General features: G+C 42.2%; 2 protein-coding genes across 4 annotated transcripts in view; both read right to left on the bottom strand.

Annotated features, from left to right (window-relative positions):
• Positions 1-116: 116 nt before the first annotated feature.
• Positions 117-3,983, bottom strand: cdca9 (cell division cycle associated 9). The gene is made up of 10 exons (XM_074623247.1): positions 3,810-3,983; positions 3,601-3,732; positions 3,480-3,520; positions 3,341-3,392; positions 3,170-3,237; positions 2,235-2,296; positions 2,068-2,151; positions 705-786; positions 354-440; positions 117-256 (listed from the first exon to the last, which is right to left on the bottom strand). The coding sequence occupies exons 1-10, from the start codon at positions 3,922-3,924 to the stop codon at positions 221-223; spliced, it is 759 nt and encodes a 252-aa protein (XP_074479348.1). The 5' UTR covers positions 3,925-3,983; the 3' UTR covers positions 117-220.
• A 2,380-nt stretch (positions 3,984-6,363) lies between these two features.
• dennd4c (DENN/MADD domain containing 4C) overlaps positions 6,364-22,326 on the bottom strand; it is a 45,977-nt gene continuing 30,014 nt past the window's right edge. Inside the window, exons 8-34 of one of the 3 annotated variants that reach the window (XM_074624313.1) lie at positions 22,218-22,276; positions 20,937-21,081; positions 18,775-18,950; positions 18,487-18,587; positions 17,058-17,282; positions 16,326-16,471; positions 16,056-16,094; positions 15,577-15,707; positions 14,974-15,106; positions 14,681-14,887; positions 14,428-14,556; positions 14,175-14,322; positions 13,961-14,080; positions 13,665-13,784; positions 13,436-13,567; positions 12,270-13,345; positions 11,960-12,152; positions 11,757-11,854; positions 11,472-11,647; positions 10,535-10,693; positions 10,213-10,405; positions 9,988-10,098; positions 9,763-9,900; positions 9,407-9,524; positions 8,962-9,118; positions 8,737-8,801; positions 6,364-8,483 (exon numbers count right to left, since the gene is read on the bottom strand). In XM_074624313.1, the coding sequence (XP_074480414.1) occupies positions 8,347-8,483; positions 8,737-8,801; positions 8,962-9,118; positions 9,407-9,524; positions 9,763-9,900; positions 9,988-10,098; positions 10,213-10,405; positions 10,535-10,693; positions 11,472-11,647; positions 11,757-11,854; positions 11,960-12,152; positions 12,270-13,345; positions 13,436-13,567; positions 13,665-13,784; positions 13,961-14,080; positions 14,175-14,322; positions 14,428-14,556; positions 14,681-14,887; positions 14,974-15,106; positions 15,577-15,707; positions 16,056-16,094; positions 16,326-16,471; positions 17,058-17,282; positions 18,487-18,587; positions 18,775-18,950; positions 20,937-21,081; positions 22,218-22,276 (4,632 nt within the window). In that variant the 3' untranslated portion in view covers positions 6,364-8,346. Of the gene's footprint in view, positions 8,484-8,736; positions 8,802-8,961; positions 9,119-9,406; positions 9,525-9,762; positions 9,901-9,987; positions 10,099-10,206; positions 10,406-10,534; positions 10,694-11,471; positions 11,648-11,756; positions 11,855-11,959; positions 12,153-12,269; positions 13,346-13,435; positions 13,568-13,664; positions 13,785-13,960; positions 14,081-14,174; positions 14,323-14,427; positions 14,557-14,680; positions 14,888-14,973; positions 15,107-15,576; positions 15,708-16,055; positions 16,095-16,325; positions 16,472-17,057; positions 17,283-18,486; positions 18,588-18,774; positions 18,951-20,936; positions 21,082-22,217; positions 22,277-22,326 lie in introns of all 3 variants that reach the window. The other 2 variants (XM_074624312.1, XM_074624314.1) reach the window with 2 other exon arrangements.

The following is a 22,326-nucleotide window of genomic DNA, read 5'->3' as shown; positions in this document are numbered from 1 at the left end:
TAATTTAAGGTCTATTAATTTGTAGGTCAAACTAAGCAAATTCAATACATGTTGAAACTTGTGATGGGCATTTCTCATTTTAAATTTTACAGACCAGATGCAAATTATACTGACAATCATGTAATACAAATAATCTTTATTATACAAAAAAAAAACACTTCTATAAATTAATGTGATTAAATCCAAATGGGAGAAAAATCCTGGTCACAGTGATCGTCACTCATCGACCTCGCCTCGACAGATGGTCCATCAGACTCTGAAAACCCAAAATCAATGTACATTTCAAATGACCCTTGTTCTGAAAATGAGATGAACACTCATAAGTCACAAGTTAAAAATTAACTTTGTATTACCGTGAGCTTCTGAATATGGCACCATGCCACATCATCCAGCAAGTCAAAGTTAATATCCGCCTTCGTCTCTTCAGAAAAGCATACAGTCTGGGGAGGAAGAGAACCACAACTAGAACACATACATACAGTACGAGTTTGTGGAATCAGATAATAATCCAGGTCTATTTTAACACCCAACTAAATATTAGCAGTGTGTAACTGTCTCCTTATGTCTGGAAGGGTTTCAGTTCTTTATTCAAATGCTTTGAAGAGCATAGACTTACAAGGCCTGGACAAATTCCCTTGCTTTAAATGAAGTAATGAAACAGCATTGCTTCAAGTGACGAGGATAAAAAAAAACAAAAGCAGTACCTGTCCCTGTGCTGTGGTAACAGTGATGTGTGCAGCAGAGCCTGCCGCTGAACAATGCAGATCACCAGCAGAGACGACAGACCTGAGACATCACAAGAGTCACAAATCAATTTCATTAAATATATTTTGAATAGCACATTTCAAGCCAGAGAGAGGTGACGTTCCACGTCACTAGAATCAGTCGGCGATTCCAGGGGTCGGCACGTTTGGGTCCCGTTGTGCCCGACCCCAACGTCTATCTATGCGAGTGGTGGGCCCACAGGGCGGCAGCTCCGTGCTGATCTGTCTGGCTGTGTCCTGCCAGGCCTCATGTGTGAAGACCCGGCGAGCTCCACACCCAGGTCTGGCTCCAGACGGGGGCCCCGGATTCCCTTTTCCAGGAGAGGTGCTACAACAAATCTTTTCTGGCTGATTCACAGGGTCAGTCAGTGAATGGTCTGGTCCCTCTCCTGGGACCACTTTGCCGTGTTTCGGGCATCTGATCAGGACGCCTCCGGGTACGTCCAAAACAGAAAGCAGCCTCACCAGATTTCTTGTGGGACACTTTAGGAACTTGTAAAAGAAAGGCAGTGGAAGATCTGAAGTTCTTTCTGGGACGTCAAATGAAAGGCAGCCGCTGATATACGAAGGTGCTAGATTATGTAAGGCTTTGTAGATATGTACAGAGGACTTCAAAAATAAATTCTAAAAAGATACAGGTAGCCAGTACAGTAAAAAGAGAGCTGCACTAATCTAAGTGGATCGTAAAAAAAAAGAAAAAAGGATGCAACAGCATTTCAGAATCGTTCTGAGTTAAAATGGTCTAATTTTGGAAATGTTCATCAGATGAAAAAAAAAAAGGTGATGTTTTTGTGACCTTGTTATGGCTAATAAAATAAAGACCATAGTCCAAAATAACTCAGATCTGTAATGTGTTTTAATTTGCTGAGAGGCTAGCAAACACTGACTGTAGTCTCTGCCTTTCTGCTTTTGGACCAAGGAGTATGAGAGATATATAGTTGTATAACAGATATTTGACATTATGGTGGCTGATTATGTTGCCCAGAGGGAGCATGTATACTGTAAAGAAGAAAAGAAAAGAATAAGACTTGTGATGCTTCCCAGAGGACCACCGTATTCAAGGTCAGTTGTCTGTGACACAAATTTGCCTAAACTAAGAAAAACTTCCGACAAGTACGAGCAAAACCAGTAAAGCACTGCGCCAGAGCGACCTACCCATTTCTCACGTCGAGTGATTAAAATGCCATGATCAATAGTATCAAATCTAAAATAAAAGTCTTCGTGCCTGCATTATCCCCATATGGATGTAACAGCTATATACTCACACACCACATGTTTGGCTCTACTGAAAGCAGTAACAGACCTGAGTTTGGGTTTGTCCGGTACGGTCAGTTCACTGGTCTTGGTCAAGCAGCTTTGAGTTCTTTTGGCAGAGACTGAGGAGCCCCTGGAGAAGACAAATGCAATGTCAACTAAGGCCTCCATACTTATTTACCACAATACAACAACACCTGTAGCCTCCAGTCTCACCTGACATTTCCAGTGCTGTTACTGCCACCTAATGTTCTCGTCTTTTTTGTCCCCCTTGCTCCCTAAAAATATTGACAAAAAACAAACACCGTTTAGACATGTGACTCGTCTTGTAGATTCAGAAACCTGATCAAGTTTGAGCAAAAGAACATAAAGTACCACTGTAAGCAGCACTAAGTACATTTACTCAAGTACTGTACTTAATTTTGAGGTGTTTGTACTTTACATATGATGCTACTTTATACTTCTACTCAACTACAATTCAGAGAGAAATATTTTACCATTTACACCACAATATTTTTTTTCAATATTATATTTATTGGTTTTCTGTTCATTTTGAAACAGAACAAGCATTCCCAAATGTCCCCAATAATAACATTCTTGGTACAAAGAAACTTAACAAACCTAATATTAATATAAAATAAGCCAGTATAGATACAGGAAAAACATTATATACAAAAAAAAATAGATAAGTAAAAAGAATATACACAAGTAAAGAAAATGCAATTAAAACAATAATAAAATCTATTTATATACATACATTTACACCACAATATTTATATTTTAAATTTAGTTACTCTCTAGATTCGGATTAAGAATACACAATTTAAATTAACAAATAAATGATATATCAATAAGACTTTATTGATCCCAGGGGAATTCACAAGCTACCCAGCAGAATATAAAGTAATACATATATATTTAATTTAAAATTAACCAGCTGCAATATCGAAGTGATTTACATCTCAATACATCAATAATTATAATCCAATATACATTATTATAAAATGTAGTAAAAGTAAAATATCCCAAGTACTCCTATACCATCACTGACAAACCACAACTGGAGATTATTCTACAATTATTTGTTAATAAATTGTGTCTCTCCCTCATATGTGTGTGTGTGAGAACATTAGCTGCTATATTAATCTCACCTTAGAGGCCTTGGATGAGGACCTGTGTGTTGGGGTGGACTGACCCAGTGAAGAATCAGTTGATTTTACTTAATTGAAAATAAAAGCACAAGATGACAAACCATGACATTTCATGCAGGATTTTAAACTGTGGTCAAGATAAATTGTAATGATGTTGGTTTAAGAGAGTACCTCTTTTACTGTGCGCCCTCCTGAGTGGCTGCTGCATCTCCAGGGACTCATTCTGCAACAGGTGATCATTCATCCTGCATGTTACATTGAGACAGCACCTCTAGGTGGCAGCACTGAAACAACAAGGGCCTCTACTCACCTTCATGGCGATGCTCACCTCACTGGCTGAGGTCTCCTCCTCTAATAGAGCACATCATTCAGTCATTGTTATAATATATGGCTTTATAAATATTAATTAACTGTTATGAATGAGGGCTCACCGCCTATTAAGTCCCCTATGCGCGTGTTTTGAAGAGAAGGAGGCATCTTCATCAGTTCCACCTTGAACACTTTGTCCACCGTGGCCAGCATGTTCTCCTTCCTGCTGTCCAACTCGTTCATCCGCTCCTGTGCTGTAGGAGGGAGAAGAAGGTTGAGGAGCAAAGTGAAGACGACTAGAGGATGTTAAAACTGCACTAAACTATCAAACCTTCTTTCTCAAACTGCTGGATGAAGAGAGCCAGTCTGCTCCTCCTCATCTCCCGGCTCAGCTGGTCTTTAAACTGCGCCTTTCCAGCGTTTCTGGTCTGTCTTGTCGTCGTCATATCGTCGTTCAGCCTGTCTGTGACTGTGAAACACTTCCAGGACCGGATCCTTCCTTTTATACACGCACCTGTGATTAATTAATTAGTTAAGATATCCATGCGCTTACCAGAATTAGTCATGCCTTGGCGGAAGGATACGGTTAGGTTATAGGGTGAAACCTAGGTCGTGTCATGAGTTTCCTGCTCACTTGAAAGCCCTTAAAGTCATGAAAAAAAAGAATGCATAATAGAAGAATATGATTTACAAAAAAAACTCTAGCCCTTAAATTGTCTTTTTGTTTTTTCTGCATGCACCTGATCCTATTGGTCTAACGCAGGGGTCAGCAACCTGCGGCTCTTCAGCTCCTCTCCAGTGGCTCCCTGTGGATTTATAAAAATGGAAATGAATAACTGTTTTTTTGTTTACATTTTTGTTTTTATTTATCATTGTTGTAGGTCTATAGTATACGATGGATTATTAGGGCCACATTGAGGAAAAATAAATTAATCTGAGATTTAGAGAATAAAGTCATAATATTATGAGAATAAAGTCAGAAGTTTTATATAGTAGTATAGTAGTAGTAATTTTATGTGTTGATTAATTTTTTTCTCGTAAAGTTATGACTTTATTCTCGTAATATTACGACTCTTTTTGTCATAAAGTTATGACTTTATTCTCGTAATATTATGACTTTTTATCGTAAAGTTATGACTTTACTCTCATAATATTACGACTCTTTTTCTCATAAAGTTATGACTTTATTCTCGTAATATTACGACTTTTTTATCGTAAAGTTATGACTTTACTCTCATAATATTATGACTTTTTTTCTCGTTAAGTTATGACTTTAGTCTGAAAATCTCTGATTATTTTTCCCTCAATGTGGCCCTAATACTCCGTAGTACATTTGCACTTTGGCCCTCACTGCATTAGACTTATATTCTATGTACTTAGACTATAAACTGTGTTACCTTCATCACAATGCTCAAATGTTTTGCGGCCTCAGACAGATTTTTTTTTGGGGGGGGTTGCCTAAAATGGCTCTTTTGATAGTAAAGGTTGCTGACCCCTGGATTAGGGCGAAACCTAGGTCGAGTCATGAGTTTCGTTCTCACTTGAAAGCCTTTAAAGTAATGAAAAATAAGAATGCAGTGGAACTTTTTAACATAATAGAAGAATATGATTTACAAAAAAAACTATTCTTATTTATTTATTTTTCTGTATTTTTTTGCATGCACCTGATCCTATTGGTCTAACGTAAAGATCTTCAAGCCAAGATGTTTGTTCATGAGAAATTGCTAAATAATAGATTTTTAAAAAGGATAGTTTTTTTTATCGTGGATATATGAAAAAGGGGCCTTTGTTTCATCCCTGCTTCAAAATCATTGTAAAACCAGAATATGGATTCATCTCATTGCATGTGGACTGTTCATCGTTTATGGTAAATAAATGGTCTTAAATATTTTCTATTATTTAGGGAAAATAAATAAATAAATATTTTCTTTTTAAAGTAGGGTGACTCAGACTTAAAGCCATTGTCATGTTTAAATACACAAAAAGCAGTATTTCTCATTTATATATACTGTGTATATATATATATATATATATATATATATATACATACTGTATATAAAAAGAAGATTTATATATATATTTATATATAAAAATAAGATTTCTGAGCAATAAACTCCCGTTCTGGCCACTACAGGCTACTTTTCTTAAGTGGTCAGACCACTTCCCAGATGGTTAAAATACATTAAATTTTTTGTATCCACTGTTAGGATGGGATCATGCTTTTTGAACACCACATATGTATTTTCTGCTATTTAAAATATTGCAGCTTGACAATGCAACCATATAATTTAGTCCACAACAGCATTCTCTCAGTCAGATGCAACAACACTAAACAACAGACACCACAAAAATAGGAAAACGTGGGCAATCTGACTGTCACTAGCTGCAGCCATCACAGAAAAGTGCCCTGTTGTGTTTTTGGGATATGGCTTCCATTGTCACCCTACATGCACTCACAAAGAAAGGAGACAAAAGGCTGTGGGAAATATGAGACTGAAGTAAAAGGAGCCCTTCATTTCTGAAGCCCTCTAAATGTGCCAGGATATTCTGGAATATATCAAAAGTTGAAGTTTTAGCTTGTAGATGAGCGGTGATTGTCAGACCAGCAGCGACTTTAAAAGAAATCCTGGGTGAAGACTTGAGACCAGTGATGGAGGACAAGATGTCATCAAGGAAAGGAAACGTTTGAAGAAAATAATGAGAGGACATGAAAATGTACTTGGGAGGGAACTTGATGCTAACCAGAAAATCAAAAAGAAAGAAATACTGACAAACTAACAGCCACCAGAAAGAAGACAATACAAGCAAAACAACATGAATCACTGCAGCTTTTCACACAATACAAGCTGTAATCAGCATGGAGGCAAAGAAATATGGACACATTTCATTTTCAATCAGTTCACAAACTCATTTATTGCAGCGCACTTTAAGTGTAGACATTCAATTCCTTTCCACAGGACGGTAAGAGATCACTTAATCTATTGTTAGAGAGCAGTCTCTTCTGTACATCCTCTGCTGTAAGGAGGTCAGGTTTACAAAGTCAGTACAGGATGGGATCCTTTCAGACAGATCAAAAGGGGATTGTTAGTCATAAGAATGCTAAGCTACACTGTCTGCAATCCAAATGTGAATGATACAAAAATAAATAACTGAGAATTTCATTTTGTTTTTGGAGGAAAAAACTTTTTTGAGGTGGTGTCATCTCATCCTCGCCCTGGGTTAAAGGTCAGGTTTTAATCTATGCAGTGCAAATTTAATATTTCACAATATCATCGCTTCTGTACAAAGTCACTCTCCCAACAGTTCATCGCAGCACGTCGCCTTCTTCTGTCTGTTTCAGCATTTAGTGGAATGTCACGTTGTCTTTCTTTTCTTAACACAGTGTCAGCAGGACTGAAGAAGCCCCTTGCAGTATAAAGCTCTAAATTGCTACCAAAGCTACTGTGTGTAAACCATAAAAAGCAATCTTGTCCGCAAATAGTATACACCCGATTTAAAAAACAAAAATACTGGTTCGTTCTATGCTAGAGTAAGGAATAGCCCCAGTACGTGTGAGTTCTAATTTAACATTACAATAAGGCATATTAGCTGAACAAGTAAAGTATGTTACTGTTAAAAAGATGCAGATATTAAAAAACACAAGAGGCACTGAGCTGTCTTTTCCCTGCAAGAGAACATCTTTGTTTTAAAGTGTGGGACTCAGTAGTGTGGCATGACGTTTCACTTCCCGTTGATGTATTTTTTGTTATAATCTCTTCCTCCAATTGGCTGGTTGCAGTGTTGTTGTTTTTGCAGAGATCAATAATACTTCTTTAAGACCTGTTTTTGATTGCAGGGCATCTGGAATGTTGTAGAATCAATTTTTTAGTGATTGTCCTCAGTCCTCTCCCATTCACCACAGTGTGCTTCCAACGCTTATTTACACACACACAGAGAGAGAGAGAGAGAGAGAGAGAGAGAGAGAGAGAGAGAGAGAGAGAGAGAGAGAGAGAGAGAGAGAGAGAGAGAGAGAGAGAGAGAGAGAGAGAGAGAGAGAGAGAGAGAGAGAGAGAGAGAGAGAGAGAGAGAGAGAGAGAGAGAGAGAGAGAGAGAGAGAGAGAGAGAGAGAGAGAGAGAGAGAGAGAGAGAGAGAGAGAGAGAGAGAGAGAGAGAGAGAGAGAGAGAGAGAGCCGCGCTCTGAAACCTGGACATTTACAATGAAACAAACTGGAACATTCATTAAGACTTGGATCAAAACACACAGTCGAGGCGATCGAAAAAATAGGCAACCCTGGTTTCAGATTTCCCCCCAAAGTAAACAATATGTACAAAAAGACAGGTGGACTTGAGTTATTTTGCTCTTTTTCAGAAAGTGCACAAACGAACAGTCGGGGTATGTACACAGTCTCAAACAACTCTGATCTGGGGACAGCTGGGACAGATTTATGCAAAGTGGGCAAAAGGCTACAAGACACACACACACACACACACACACACATATGTGGGCAGTCAATACATTCTGTACAGTGATTCATCATTCTATACACCATCTGTAAAGAAACACACCTCAACTAGTCCCAAAAGATTCACTGCAGCTCTCCAGGCCGTTTACAGAAACAGTCCCACCTGTAAGGAGCCGCTAGGAAAGCCTCTGAAAAAGCATCATATGGTTGTAAAAAAAAAAAAAAAGCAGATGATGGGCATCTTCCAAGACAAAGTGAAGAAGAAGAAGGAGTACCATGTTTGGGCGATTGGAGGTGTTTAAATACAAAATCATTTTGCGCTCACACCCCGGCCCCGCCACCCGTCCGTCCTTCCTTCCTTCCTTCCCTCCCGCCGGCGCACGAGATCAGTCCGATATTTCATCTTTGCCGCAGGTGTGTTTGTGGTCAGATGACGGGGGTGCCGAAGCATTTGAGGCACCACTGGACGCTGGGGCTGGGCGGTCGGTCGATGCGGTGCATAGACTTGAGCTGCTCGGCGCTCAGTTCGTCGTAAGCCATGCGGTACTCCCTGTCGAAGGCCTCTGCAGGTGTGCAGTAAAGGGAGGGAGCGAAGATTCACAAAGTCAGAAAAGAGAGCAAACTGTCTCGGATTTTGAGTTAAATTTATCTCTTTACTTTTTTGCAAGAGATTTATTCCAAATTTCACGAATGAAAATGCTGATGCGACGCTACTCACTGATCATTAAAAGGCATCAAATTTACATGATACAATTGAATTTCATTTTTTTTCCACCTTCAGATGTTGGTGTGATGTAACTGGATGATTTCACTCACCTACGTCGATGTTCTCCTTCCCCAACGCCACCAGTGAGAGGAACAAGATTTCTCTATAGATACTCCTGAGGGGAATGCAGGACACAGAAATGAGATATAAGAGGTGTTTTCATTAACATTACAAGAATATAAATGTCCAAATGCATTGCAGGAAACCAATGAAAAGAAGAGTTTCAAGAAGAGCTAAATCGCACACATCTCTGAGAGGGAGGAGAAAAGCCTGACCTCTGCCGTTTGGCGCCCTCTGGGCGCCGTTTGAGCTCTCGGATCAACAGGGTGATCGGCCCGAAGACGTCGTTGGTCTGGATGTTGCGGACGATTGTGTTGAGGAGGGTGCGGATCTCGTGGTGGTCTGTCGGAGCCAACGTCCCCTTCTTCTCCACTAGACAACAGCACATGAGCCATCAGAACATCAGTTACTCTATCCTTTTTACAGTGACAGTGTATCCAAGGTGGTAGAATAACTTCATGATGTAATTTTCTTGCTAATGTTAAATCCATAACAGCATACACCGCGTGAATCATTCATATTTAGCTCAACTTGGAATACATCTGCACACTTCCTTTATGACATTGCAAGTAGTTGTCTTTGTCTCCCCCTAGTGGTGGAGGTACTTTCTACAAATAAAAACCATTAAGACATCAGAAATTCACGTAAGTGCACACTCACACAAGTTCCTCCAGAGCTGGTAGAGGGGCTCTCCATGTTCCTGGTGCAGGTTGATGTTGTCCCACAAGAGCTGGATGTATACCTGCTTACTGTCCTGGAGCAGCGACGTCAGGGGCAGCTGCAAAGAGAACATTTTGAGTTATATTACTGCCAAAGAGACCACAAAGGAAACATAGGACATCTCAACAGTCATAAGTAACTTGTAATGAGTTTGCTGACTAAAGGCCCCGACACACCAAGCCAACAGGCGGCCTTCATCGCCGCTAGTTCTTTGATGTCAGGTCGGTGTGTCTGGGGCTTACGAGTTAATGACGAATAGGGAAAGATGAAGAAAATCACTTTAACTAGTCTCTAACCTGGACTCCTTTGTTGCAGTGTTCAGAAGTAAGGATGAGACCAGGCAGGTGAGTGGGCAGGTCCAGGCGACGGAAATACCAAACCAGGTTCCAGAAGATGATGGGGTGCTGGCTGAGGAACTTGTGGGTGTAGATCACCTGGTTGGACGTGACAGAGTGGATGAGTAGCTGCGTTTTCAGACATTTCGCTATAAAGCAGACTGTGAGATCATGTGAATACTTTACCTGATCTCCCTCATTCTCCAACAGGGTCTCCAGCTCCTTGCGCAGCACCAAGGGGCTGAGATACGGTACGGACACAGGCTTGGGATTCGGACGTTTAGTCCCCATGCCATCCTGACAAACACACACAAACCAATCATTTTCACTGCACTGCAGCTATAGTATTTTCTGCTTTTTTTTTTTAAACAATGGGGTTAGTTTGTGACAGTAAGGAGCACTGACCGACACCTCTTGCAGGCTGCAGGGCAGGCTGATGGTGGAGACGCCATGTCCAGGTCTCTGGGAGTAGTCCAGGCTCTGCAGTGGGCCACCGACACTGTTGCTGCGCGTCAGCGACGTCCCGCTGCACCTACGCTGCTTCCCCGCTGCCTGGTGCTCCAGGAGACCTAAGGGGTCCGACTGCACCGGCTCTGGAATCAGACTAGAAACACAACAAGCAAAGAGTACTCAGGAAAAGGTGGTGCTACAAGAAATCCTGGCCATCGCCAGTGTGTTAAATCTCAAACTTGAGGTGCTTTCGCAGTTTCACATGAAGTCGTTTGGTGCATACCTCTTCTGTGTTCCAGGCAGATCATCTGGAGTCTCCCTGGGTTCCTCTTCAGGGAAACTGATGAGGTCTGCAGGCTTAATATCAGCTGAGCTGCTGGCGGTGGGCTGGGTACTGGTGCTGTGGATGCTGTCTCCAGAGGCACTGGGATTCAGGTAGAACCTGAGAGGGAGAATCACAGAATAGTCAGTTTGCTTTTGTTAGGAACTACTTTTTCCAGCTTGCACTGCAAGAAGAAGTTTATATGTTCCTCTCTCAGATTTATAATTCATTTTAACTAGGGCTGTCAAAGTTAACGCGATAATAACACATTGACGCAAATTAGTTTTAACGCCACTAATTTCTTTAACACAGCAATCCATCTTTCTGAGGGTTGTAGCGGGGTCAGTCGCGAGGGAGGTTAAATAACGCTCAAAACTTGCTCTAAATGTTGGCGAGGAAAAACTGTCATGGCCATTTTCAAAGGGGTCCGTTGACCTCTGACCTCAAGATATGTGAATGAAAATGGGTTCTATGGGTACCCACGAGTCTCCCCTTTACAGACATGCCCACTTTATGATAATCACATGCAGTTTGGAGCAAGTCATAGTCAAGTCAGCACACTGACACACTGACAGCTGTTTTTATGCTAAATGCAGTACCTCTGAGGATTTCTGGAAAATATTTGTCATTGTTTTGTGTTGTTAATTGATTTCCAATAACAAATATATACATATATTTGCATAAAGCAGCATGTTTGTCCACTCCCATGTTGATAAGAGTATTAAATACTTGACAAATCTCCCTTTAAGGTACATTTTGAACAGATAAAAAATGTGCGATTGATCATAATTAATCGTGATTAAATATTTTAATCGACTGACAGCCCTAATCTTAACATCACATCAAAATAAGGACACGAGAGAATGATATATTTAATTCTAGTATTACAGATTCTTACCCGGTCATTGTGCGTAAGTCATGAAACTCGACGTGCAATAAGGGAAGAAAGGCTGTGCGACAGAAAGGACAGTTGGTATTCAGGTTGGAGTCATCGGCCGTCCAGCCCGCCATAATCTCCTCATCGTACACCAGCGCTTCACAAGAGCGGCACTGGGAGCAGCTGGACATCAGCACCTGTCAGCAGGGACATATGTCAAGGAGTTATTCCAATGTGCACGTTGGCAGTGAAGGCACAGCAGCAGCAAAGAGGGTGTTTATGAATGTATGCACAGTATTAACTGACCTCCAGTGCACAGTTCTGGTAAATGCTCGAGGAGGAAGCGTGATGCGAGGAGCCTTGCTCAGAGTCTGGACCCATGCCCGCTCGTCCTGGAGTTGGATCTGCAGATAGAGACAAAAACAAACTTTGGAAAAGCTCATTTCACAGGCCAGCCAACCTCATTAGGCCCTTCTGTTCCGCTTCCCCACTACAGAATGAGCGCTTACGTGTCTGGTGGGTCCCTCGGCCCGTGTCGCTGCTGCCACTGCTGCTGCCCAAGCTGGTGCAGCTCTGGTTGAGACCGTTGGCCACCAGCCCCGGGATGACTCCTCTCTCGGGGCTGTCGTCTACGTCATGTGCAGCCAGCATGTGTTCATCCAGATGGGACGGGAAGCCGCTGCCGCCCTGAGCTTGTTCGTCCTGCGGAGTAAAGTTTGATGGGATTTAGAGGATTGCTTCAGATCATCTGCTCTTGGTGACGATCAGCTAATGAAAGGTGTTTAGAAATATCAGGAGTGATCCTTTAATAACACTCACCTCGTCATCCGAGTAATAAGCCGAAGCAACTGCTCCCCACACTTTGCTGGCCACATTCGCCGCCTGCTTCATGCTCGACTTAAACACGTCGATTTTAGGTCCCGACAAGAGGGCGTCCATCTTGATGCCTGAAATGGAGTTGATGACCGAGCCCAGCGACCCTCCCTGGGAGGACTTGACCAGCGCCGTCAGTGAGGACGATCTAGGGCTACCCGCCACGCTGCCGGGGGTCTTTGTCTTTGCCGCGAAAGTCTTGGAGCGAGTGACAGTGGCGGGGCTGCGTTTGGGTGTGTCTCCCGGGGAGCTGCTTGGAGTTTTGATAGGAGGCACGGGGAGGCTAGACCTGCGCTCCATAGACTGTTTGGGCTGCGGGGAGTCCGTGGAGTCTCCCTGGCTCTGCTGGAGCTCCATGCTGGAGGACTTCACGCCCAGGGGGCTCCTCAGGCTCATGTACATCTCGATCTCCTCGGCCAGGTTGCGGGACACCACGGCGGGCACGGAGCGCGGCGGCTCCTGGCTGGTGACGGAGGCCGACTCTTCGCTCTCGGTCACCAGGAGGGAAAGTGGGTCAGCGCCAACCTTCACGTCCGCCCTCTCCAGGGTCGGCCCTCGCAATCCAGAGTCTTCCTCGCTCGTTTCAGTGTGCTTCCTCTCTCGTTTCTCCGTTTTTAACTCTACCGCTTCGTCACCTTCCTTCCCTTCTTCTTCTTCTTGCTCTCCTGGCCCCTCTTCCTCTGGCAGCTTCACCAGCATCAAGCCCTGATCATCTTCAGGCTCTTCTTCCAGGTCTTTAAAAAGCGATTTGGACACACTATTAGGGGGTGGACTTCCTGCGCAGAGCGCTGCGGCCAGGATACGGGCGTCGGCGCCCATCTGACTGGCCATGTGGTCCACGCCTTGCTCTAGGAGCATCCCGGCGCGGGTTTCGGCGCTGAAGCTACAGCTGCGTTCAGCAAAGGACTTCTTCCGCTGCTGTAGAGACTGGTTGGCTACGTCCCCTGAGGGCAGCGAGGCGTCGTCATCAGGGAGAGACACGTTATCAGCCTTGCTGTGTCTCCTGAACAGCTTGCCTGTACCTGCAGAATGCATACGGAAATAAAGAAAGTTCAATTAAGGGTTGCAAAATGGAATGAAAAGTCATAAAAAGGCCTCATCCTTCTCCTCACCTGTTTCCCTGCCACTTTCAAAGCTCCCTGTGGACAGCTTCACAATACTGGGGACAGGCGAGGGCACATCAACAGGACAGGGGGGCTCTGCTACTGCGACAGCACTGTCCACCGACCCGGCGATGTCACCTCCTGGTTGTCAACAGACCAACGTCAATGCACAAGGAGGAAATGGGGTTTCTGTTGCACACATGACCTTTAAATGCCAAATGGAAGTAGCTTTTCTTACCATTACGCTGTGCTTTGGAACTGTTTCTTTCTTCAGCGGAAAGGGCAGCTGTGTGTGAAGACTCTGCCAGCTCCTGGTGCAACTCATCCTTGGAGCCGTAGCCTTGATCAGACTGCCTTCCTGTGGAGCACAAAAATCACACAAACCAAGCTGTAAAGCTGTGGCCACTGGTGTCGCAGCAACTCCACATCTCAGAAATGGTCAGAGCCGGAAAAACGTAAAAGCAATGTCATTTCTGACCCTCAGGTTTTAAAGCTTTAAACATGCAAACCTGCTTAACTTTAGGGGATCAGTACCTGCGCTACAGTGGTTGTCTGCGGTGTCTTCAATTCCACCATTGACCTCACTTGAGCTGTCGGCACTTCCGTGACTCAAGCGGTCGCCGTCAGTGACTGCTGACCCGCCTATTGATGCAGCTAAAGACAGAAGGACACGGAATGAAAAAAGGAAACAGAATGAGAGGAAACAGGCAGTGTGAAAGCCCTGTCATACTGTATGTTCCATTCCCACCTGCGGTACTAAGTGTGGGTCCCTTCTTGGAAGATGTTCGGTTTAGGGCGTGCTTGAACTGGGCCACTCCGCGAACCACATTGCGAAGCTTGGTCCACATGAAGAGGCCACTGCGGTTCCTGCTCGGCCACGGGCTCTCTAAGGCGGCCTGCAGAGGGGACAGACAGAAGGATGAGGACATGCGTAGGTAGAGTCTTCACATTGTTGCTTAAGCTATTAATGCTTTTGAGTCCTTTGAGCTACAAAATGTGACCTTGTTGTAGTATCCATATGTGATGGCGTTCGGATGCACTCCAGCTTTCTTCATCTCAACCAGGACTCGCACAGCCATGACGGGAAGACCCCACACACCACAGAGCTGCATCACCACTCTGTAACACACCTGAACGCCAGAGAGAGAAACACATGAAAAAAAAGGCACAAAGAATAATCAAAGTATTTCACCATGAGACATGTAGAAATATGAAAACGCTTAGTGAAAACATATTAGTTAAATCTCACTGTACCTCGTCCAGCACCTCCACCTCAGTGGTCCTCATCTTCAGGAGGACGTTGAACGCCTGCTGCATGGCGCGGCTTTTAGACTTGGAGAGTTGCACGGCTGCCGGCAGGCAAATGAACCACAGGCTGTAGCAGTGGCTGAACATACACCGGGCCCAAAGCGGAGGGTTGGAGTAGAAACGCTTAGCCATCTTGTACGCTAGCTTGATCTCCTGTTGGACCATGACAGACATTTAAAGATGGCAGGTGTGTTCCAGTAACAGGGTATTGCAGATACTTCTACTGAGTGTGTACACACCTGCTTTGTCCTCTTAGCCAGTAGTGCAGGGCTGCTGGACAGACTGGCCCCTGCTGCTGCTCTGCTGATTGCTGGGCGTAACTCCATCGGACGGTCAAACAGCTCTATGTGCAGCCTGGGGAAACTTTTATAGCTGGAGGATTGAGAAACAGGATTGTTGCAAGGTCACACACACGCCTCAGACTTTTTCTGTTTGTTATTAATCTTTTTTTGTCTAATAAGGTTTTAATATACTACAGTTAAAGAGGACCTATTATGCTTTTTTTCCTTTCCTTTAGTGTTATATAGGTTTTCGTGTATGTGAAAGGTCTGCAAAGTTACAAAGCCCAAAGTCCACGCCAAAGAGAGTTCCTCTCCCCCACAGAAACACTGCTCCTGAACTGCCTGAAACGCCTCGCTTGAAGTCACGCGTTTTCTTCCGTAACGTGATGATGTCACCAAGTAACACATTTGCATTATACCTGCCTAGCGGCCGGTATGAGAACATGAAAGTGCTTTTTGAACATTATAGCATGTCAAATGTTCTAGTAGAAACCCAAAATGTATGCACCTGGAAATAAGCATAATAAGTCCTCTTTAATATACTAGAGTTTAAAGTCTTACATGTATCTGGGGGCAGGTTCAGTTCCATCGTTGACTGGAGCTTCAGGAGGCATGACGAAAACGGTGTGTTCGCTCTTCTGGGACTCGTCCAGCTCCAACAGTCTCGTGTCCTCGGATGACTCTCCTTCAACCTGCAGTGAGGATCGCATCCAGAGCCTTAGCGATACTGACAACTATTACTTGAGTTTTACAAAAAAAAAGCACACTCTGCAGGTCATTTCCTGTCTGAAAGCAGGAAGTCAACAACTACAAGCATATTGCAATCGATTATGCGTTTCCAATTAGGCAGAAAAACATGCTTATTTGATTGTGGTTAGGATTCAAGGTTAGAAGAAAAGCAGGAAATGTCCATGCCCCTTGGTGAGAGCATTTATAATAAGGAGAAACAGGTTCATTTAATTACCTTTTAATGTTAGTCACAAACATAAAAAATAACAAGGCTGCGAGGAAATCTGATTACAGTGTAAGCCCAGTATTACCTTGGTGCCCTTGTCGGTGATTTTATCAGAGGGAAAAAGCTGCAAGAAGAGGAAAGAGAGCAAAGGGACCAGAATGAATCAGAGGAAATTTTGGCTTCCTTACTCTCCCAGTGGACGACAAATGCTATTTTGCCAATAAAACATAAAACAAAAGGCTCCGCTCATGGAAGGAAACCTCCCGTAGGAAGAGGAAAAACAAAACACCATAAAACCGGTGTGCGACGCCGTGTACGTAATCCGAGACCTGCCAGACGCAGGTTCGGCAATCACCTTCTCGACGCAGTCGTCAAAAAAGGCCAGGCCGGTGTCTTTGTCACTGACGAAGGTGCACTCCTCGATGAAGCGGATGAATATCTGAGTCTTGGTGAGCTGGGAGTAGAACTTCTGGTGGGCTCGGTCTCTGCTTTTGAGAAGCCCTGCAGCAAGTAGAGGAGAGATCATGGTATCACTTCTTAAATTCAACTGAAATCTACATTTGAAAATGAACATTTCTAGTCATTCTTGTATTCACTTCAGGGGGAAATAAATCAGGCTTCAATGTATTTTTATCCCTCTTCATGCAAAAGTGTTAAATTGGCAGTGGTACAAGCCATTTCCTTCACTCTCTCTGTATCTGAAATGGATCTGACAGTGAAGGTAAATGGAAGTGAGACCCAATTTCCCAGCAACAGGCATTAGTGAAGTCTTATTACAGCCAATGAGAAATGTGATTGATTTGTAAAAACACTTTACAGGTTGAGTGATAGCTGAGATGCTCCTTGAAATAGAAATGCCAATAACATTAAAACCTTAAAGGAAGCTCTCTGAGTTAAGGCTGTAAATTATGGATAGGTTACAAAGCCAGGAAGCTATCAACACATCCAGGTTCCATTAAGCTGCCCAGAAACAAAACCGTTACCTACGTGTTGATTTCTATGGTTTCACACATCATCCACATGATCTTTATTCACAACTTCATTTCCCACACATTTAAAAAAATCGAGCCGTCAACCGCTTGTTTACCTTGCAGGTCGTAGAGGGAGTCTGCCGCCGTGGCCTTTTCAGAGGGCGCCTGTGTGATGGGTTTGAGGTAGGAGCGGTAGCCCTTCAGGATGGAGGCCATGAAGCGAAGGAAGGCCTCCTGGATTTCCATCTCCAGGGCCGTCTTCTTCTTGTGCCAGGTGAAGTCCGCCTCGTTGGGGGACATGTCCACTGCCAAGTTATCCTGCGCCGACTGACGCACTGAAACTAAAACACACAACAAATTACGAGGTCAATTTGAGGAGGTGCTTTTTTGGGGGAGGTGCTTGACATGGCTGTACATTAAAAATGATAAACATTACTAAACTACTTGCCTGATTAACATATATAACAAATATAACTATGGAGATAAGTATGGAGTCCCAAAACTGACAAAACGCTGGTGCTCAGTGTGTTTTAGCTAACAGTGTTTTTATTACACACAGTCAAATAAATGGAGTTATTTCATCAACTGAATGGTGGTTACGTTTTTTTTTTGTTTTTACCAACTTACTGAAGGTCAAATGAAAAGTAAAAACTTTTATATCTAATCACTCAAATATAGAACTTCTACAAAAATGTGTTTATCTTTCAACTAGCTTAATGTATCTTACTTCACCTGATGATGCTCTTATGTTTTATTCTTTTATGTTGTCATTTTTTTGCATTTTAATAGGCTGGTGTCCTTTTACCTGACTGGTTTTACCTTGGGTTTTTGTAAAGCAGTTTGTAAATTGCATAACTTTGTTATTATTATTATTATTTTTTATTATTTGTATTTATTTTTACACTCAATTATAAAAGTGCTATTGATAACATTAATAACATTCAGCCAGTAGATGTCACACCTTGTTAGAAGTGGGAACCAAACGTCAGATATCGTCCACAGATATAAACAAAACGTTCATTTTGGACACACCAAAACTTTTAAAATGATTAATTCACAATCATATTTTTTTTTTTTTTTTTTTTAGGAAAAGCCATACTTTTATTCGGCACCTTTCTAAAATCTCTGTGGATATAAATATTTATATTTATATAATTATTTTTTTTAATTATTCGTCTACGTAAAAATGTTATCAACAAGACTTTTAATTATTTGACTAACAATATAATTAATTTGTGATTTCAGTTATATTTTTTACTTTTGTCTGAACATTTATCTACATTTAGTCAGTTTTGGGGCTCCATATATAACTACAGGGTGGTGGACAAAATAACATGGACATACAAGATGATGAAATCTAATACAATAGCAAAAGCATTGTTTAGACTGTGATAAAGATTCAGCTCTATAGTCATTTTAGACATTGTAGTTTGTGTTTGTATTTGTATGTGATTATATACTAAGTTGTTCTTGAAATGTTGTCCAATCCTTGTAAATTCATATTTAGAGAAACCCTCTGAAGAGGAGGTGAGATGCTGTTTGTACCGGTGGCCAGCTGGCGGTGCAAGTTGCTCAGTGAGTTCATGAGACTCTTGCAGGGCTTCTTTGGGAGATTCTTCCAGTTGCTGTGTCTCTTTTCGTCAGACCTGTAACACACAATACCACAAAGGCGGTTATAGCTGGAAGTAACAGGAGCGCTGCACAAAAATAATCTGCTATGTGCTCTTGATTTAACAAATGTTTGAGATGGCTCAACATTAATATGAGAGCTGTAAATATACAGCACAAAGCGGGCAGCGAGCCACATGGGTTCAGTATCAAAGCACAGCATACAGGTAGATAGTGTTGGTGTCCAGATCCACGCAGACAACATCTGGCGGGGGGTCGTAAAGGTCGAAGTAGCGGGAGTCCACGCCCACTATAAATGGACAGGGAGCGTTGAGGACGCCTGCTAGAGAGAGAGGACACAGGGGGATGTAGGGACACTGCCACTGGAACGGGAAGATCATCTGAGGAGAGACGAGACAGAGAGACACGATTACTACAACCAGGCTGGCAATAACTAAGAGTTTTATGTTACACCCTTTGGAGGTAGAAACATTTAAAGTGCCATTATGCTTAAACCTTCCAAAGCTCCACTTGAGTAAAAAAAAAAAACTCTTTTCTTTCTCTTCACTTTCGGAGAACACACAAAACACCAAACTCCAGAATTCAATTTGGGCAACTCGGACACATTTAAGGACATAAGATACGACGCTCTTCTTTTTATCGTAACTGATATATTGTGACACTTCAAAAGCATTTGGGGGACTTTCGAGGATTGTGACATCCTGTGTGTTCAAAGAGACATGGTCGGCAAAGTTCAATTATGGTCACGGAGCTGGAGAATCAACAATCAACAGTGATAAATAAGTCAAAGGTCAAATACCTGGAAAAGTGGCAATATTTTTGGAACATTAAGTATGATGCAGAGCTGCAAAGATTAATTGATTTGTTAACTATTAAATTAATCGCCAACTATTTTGACAATTGGTTTGAGCAATTATTTAAGGGGAAAAAAAGTCAGAATTCTCAGATTCTAGCTTCATAAATGTGATTATTTTCTGGTTTCTTTACTCCTCTATGACAGTAAACAGAATATCTTTGAGTTGCGGACAAAACAAGATATTTGAGGACGTCATCTTGGGCTCTGGGAAAAACACTTTGTAGACCAAACAGCTAATCAATTAAGCAAGAAAATAATCAACAGATGAATCAACAATGACAATAATCGTTAGATGCAGCCCTAGTATGATGTAGTTGATGTTGAGCATTGACTTTGAGATATATTGGTAGTGATATCTATAACTGTATAGCTATAATGGTAGAAAGTGCATCTACATGCCACTTCAATCTTATCAAAATGAAGTCTTTATCGTCTCTTATTCACTTTGAGGACTGTCAAAAACATTCAAAGTAATAGTTATAATGATTTTTTGGAATAAATTACCGTAAATCTCCTGTACCATCAATTATGCGTCCATGTTGTGAGTGTTGCAGATGAAATAGAGGCATTACTGGGGCTTGTGTAATTTGTCCGCATAGTGAAACATTCACTCTTCACTGAGGGAATCATAATTTCTGATGAAATATCTGAAGAAATGTAAGAAATCTCGATGACATAATGCATGTGGAACTGATCACGTTACCGTTGAACATCTAAAACAGGTTTTGTCAGAAACCCGTTCCTCTTCTCGCTGCTTGTTTTTACTGCGTTTGTACTTCACAGCATTCTACCGTTACCGTCATCGAAATATAAGTAAAGCGAGTAGTGATAATAATAGACCTGCACAGTTGCGCCATGTTTGTGCGCTTTCTGGAATGCTTTTAAGGCCTCTGATCAATGGTGAAATCTTTTTTGTGATTTAGTATGCCTATCACACTATGCAGGTCAGATGAGGTAGTGCTGTCTGATTCTTTTAATGTCAGTAATGGAGTTAGGCAGCGTGGTATATTCTCTCCACTCTTATTGAACTTGGTTATGGATGTGGCAGCTGAATGATTATGAAACACGCTGTGTTTCAGGTCATCTCATGATTAATGCTTTCATGTATGGAGATGATTTGGTTATATTTTCCTCCCTACAGAGCAGCTTAATCACAACAAGAATGCTGTAATGATAATCATATATAAACAGGGTTATAATTTAGTATTTTCTTGAGTACTACTTAAGTAGAGGAGCTCTTAAAGTAAGCAGTTGGGAGCAGCTGCAGCCTCTATTTTTGAGGTGACTGAATCTCTAATGTGATCAGTAAAGTGAAGGTCTGGCTGCTCAAAAGGAAGAAGGGTGATAATAATGAGTTATGAGAATTTTATTCGATGGATTTCATGTAATAGCTGTTTTAATATTTCAATCTTAAGCAGATCAAAAAGCAGCAGATGGTGCCAAAACTCAATCTTGCCAGTAACACTGTACTACTGTTTTGAGTATGGCTTGCATGGCGGAGCATACTCACAGCCACCACAGCCTCGGCCACTCCGGTGAGCACGGCGGGCCGGAGCGAGTGCAGCAGGATCTTGCTCTCCAGCAACACAAAGTGCAGCAGCGTGGCGCAGTTCTCCGAGCCCAGGTTGATCAGCAGAGTGCCGTAGTCCGCCCCGCTGTTCGGGAGGGAGAGCACACAGGAGACGGATGAGTTGATGAATTCAGGCAGGGAATGGAAAAACAATACCGAACGCAAGGGAGAGGAGACATAAAGGATGGAGGGAGTGGGGGAAAAAAGAATTAATGGGAGTGAAAGGGTTTATAACTGGGTTTGTAACTAGAGACAGACATGAGTTATGTAAGACAGAAAACAAGGTCATTCAAAACTTCTCTAACAATGGTAGATAATGATATAATAAGACCTTTGGTTGAGTGTCATTTTAAGCTTTTAACGGTTTTTAATTATTAGTATTATTTGTAATATCAACACCGAGATCTGAAAAATGCAAATGAGGTTGACAAAATAAATAACACTATCACCTTATAATATAATGCAATCCAACAACCCTGCAAGCACCACTCGCTTTGTTGGGCTTATAATGGAAAACCTCTGCGTGAGTGCCGGTGATTCAATCTGACAGTCCTTTGTAAGGATGTCCAGTAGTTTCTAATGTTGTTAAGACATTAACTTTCATTTGGTCACTGTTGCCAAGAGTTACTTGATCCACTGTTTCTATTTGCTAATGCCCTTTTCCTGTGTTTACATATGCCGTCATGTTGTTTGAGACTTTTTCAGGACCTAATATGACCACTTAGACTCAAAATTAATTTCCGTTTTCACTTAGTGTTTCTGAGATTTTTGTCTAAGCCTTGTAAATCACAATCCCAAAGGCAGTGGGCCACATTAAGTTGAAAACCAATTAGCAATTTGTGTTTGCTTTAATAAAGGCCTGACAAAGGCAGCACGCAGAGGTGCAAAGACGCCAGACAGTCGCTGCTTGAATTGCTCATATCAATTGCAAACAGGGCAAAATTATGCAATGTAGCAGCTGGAAAAGTGTCTGTTTTCAGAGGGGAGGTTTTGACCTGGAACAAAATAACATGAATGAATGCTTTTTTTTTTCTGGAACAATACACTAGGATTTTTCTTTCAGCCTGCTCAGCTGCTGCTTTTTTCTTTTAGACAAAGCACAGAATATACACTGAAGGGCAGCACCATTGAGCTTGAAATGGAAACAAAACTCTCAAAAGTATAAAGAATAAACAGAAAGGGCCACCCCGTTACGTTAAGCATTAGAAAAGCCCGTTGTACCTGAGGGGTAAGGGTGTGCACACAGGCTGGGAGAGCATCAAGGTGTCATGTGCCGAGAGCTGAAAGGAAAAAAATGATAATGTTCATATGAGGAACTAGAAAACCTAAA

Source organism: Sebastes fasciatus, chromosome 22, assembly GCF_043250625.1.
Source record: "Sebastes fasciatus isolate fSebFas1 chromosome 22, fSebFas1.pri, whole genome shotgun sequence".
Lineage (NCBI taxonomy): Eukaryota > Metazoa > Chordata > Actinopteri > Perciformes > Sebastidae > Sebastes > Sebastes fasciatus.
Note: the sequence above shows the minus strand (reverse complement) of the source record. Positions and strands in the feature narration are given on the sequence as shown.

Excerpts from the sequence above, each read along its gene's own strand:
- cdca9 (XM_074623247.1), bottom strand. The coding sequence starts at position 3,924 with ATGACGACGACAAGACAGACCAGAAACGCTGGAAAGGCGCAGTTTAAA. Across the intron at positions 2,152-2,234 it reads AACAGCACTGGAAATGTCAG|GGGCTCCTCAGTCTCTGCCA; the intron begins GTGAGACTGGAG and ends TGTCTTCTCCAG. Across the intron at positions 441-704 it reads TTACCACAGCACAGGGACAG|ACTGTATGCTTTTCTGAAGA; the intron begins GTACTGCTTTTG and ends CTTCCTCCCCAG.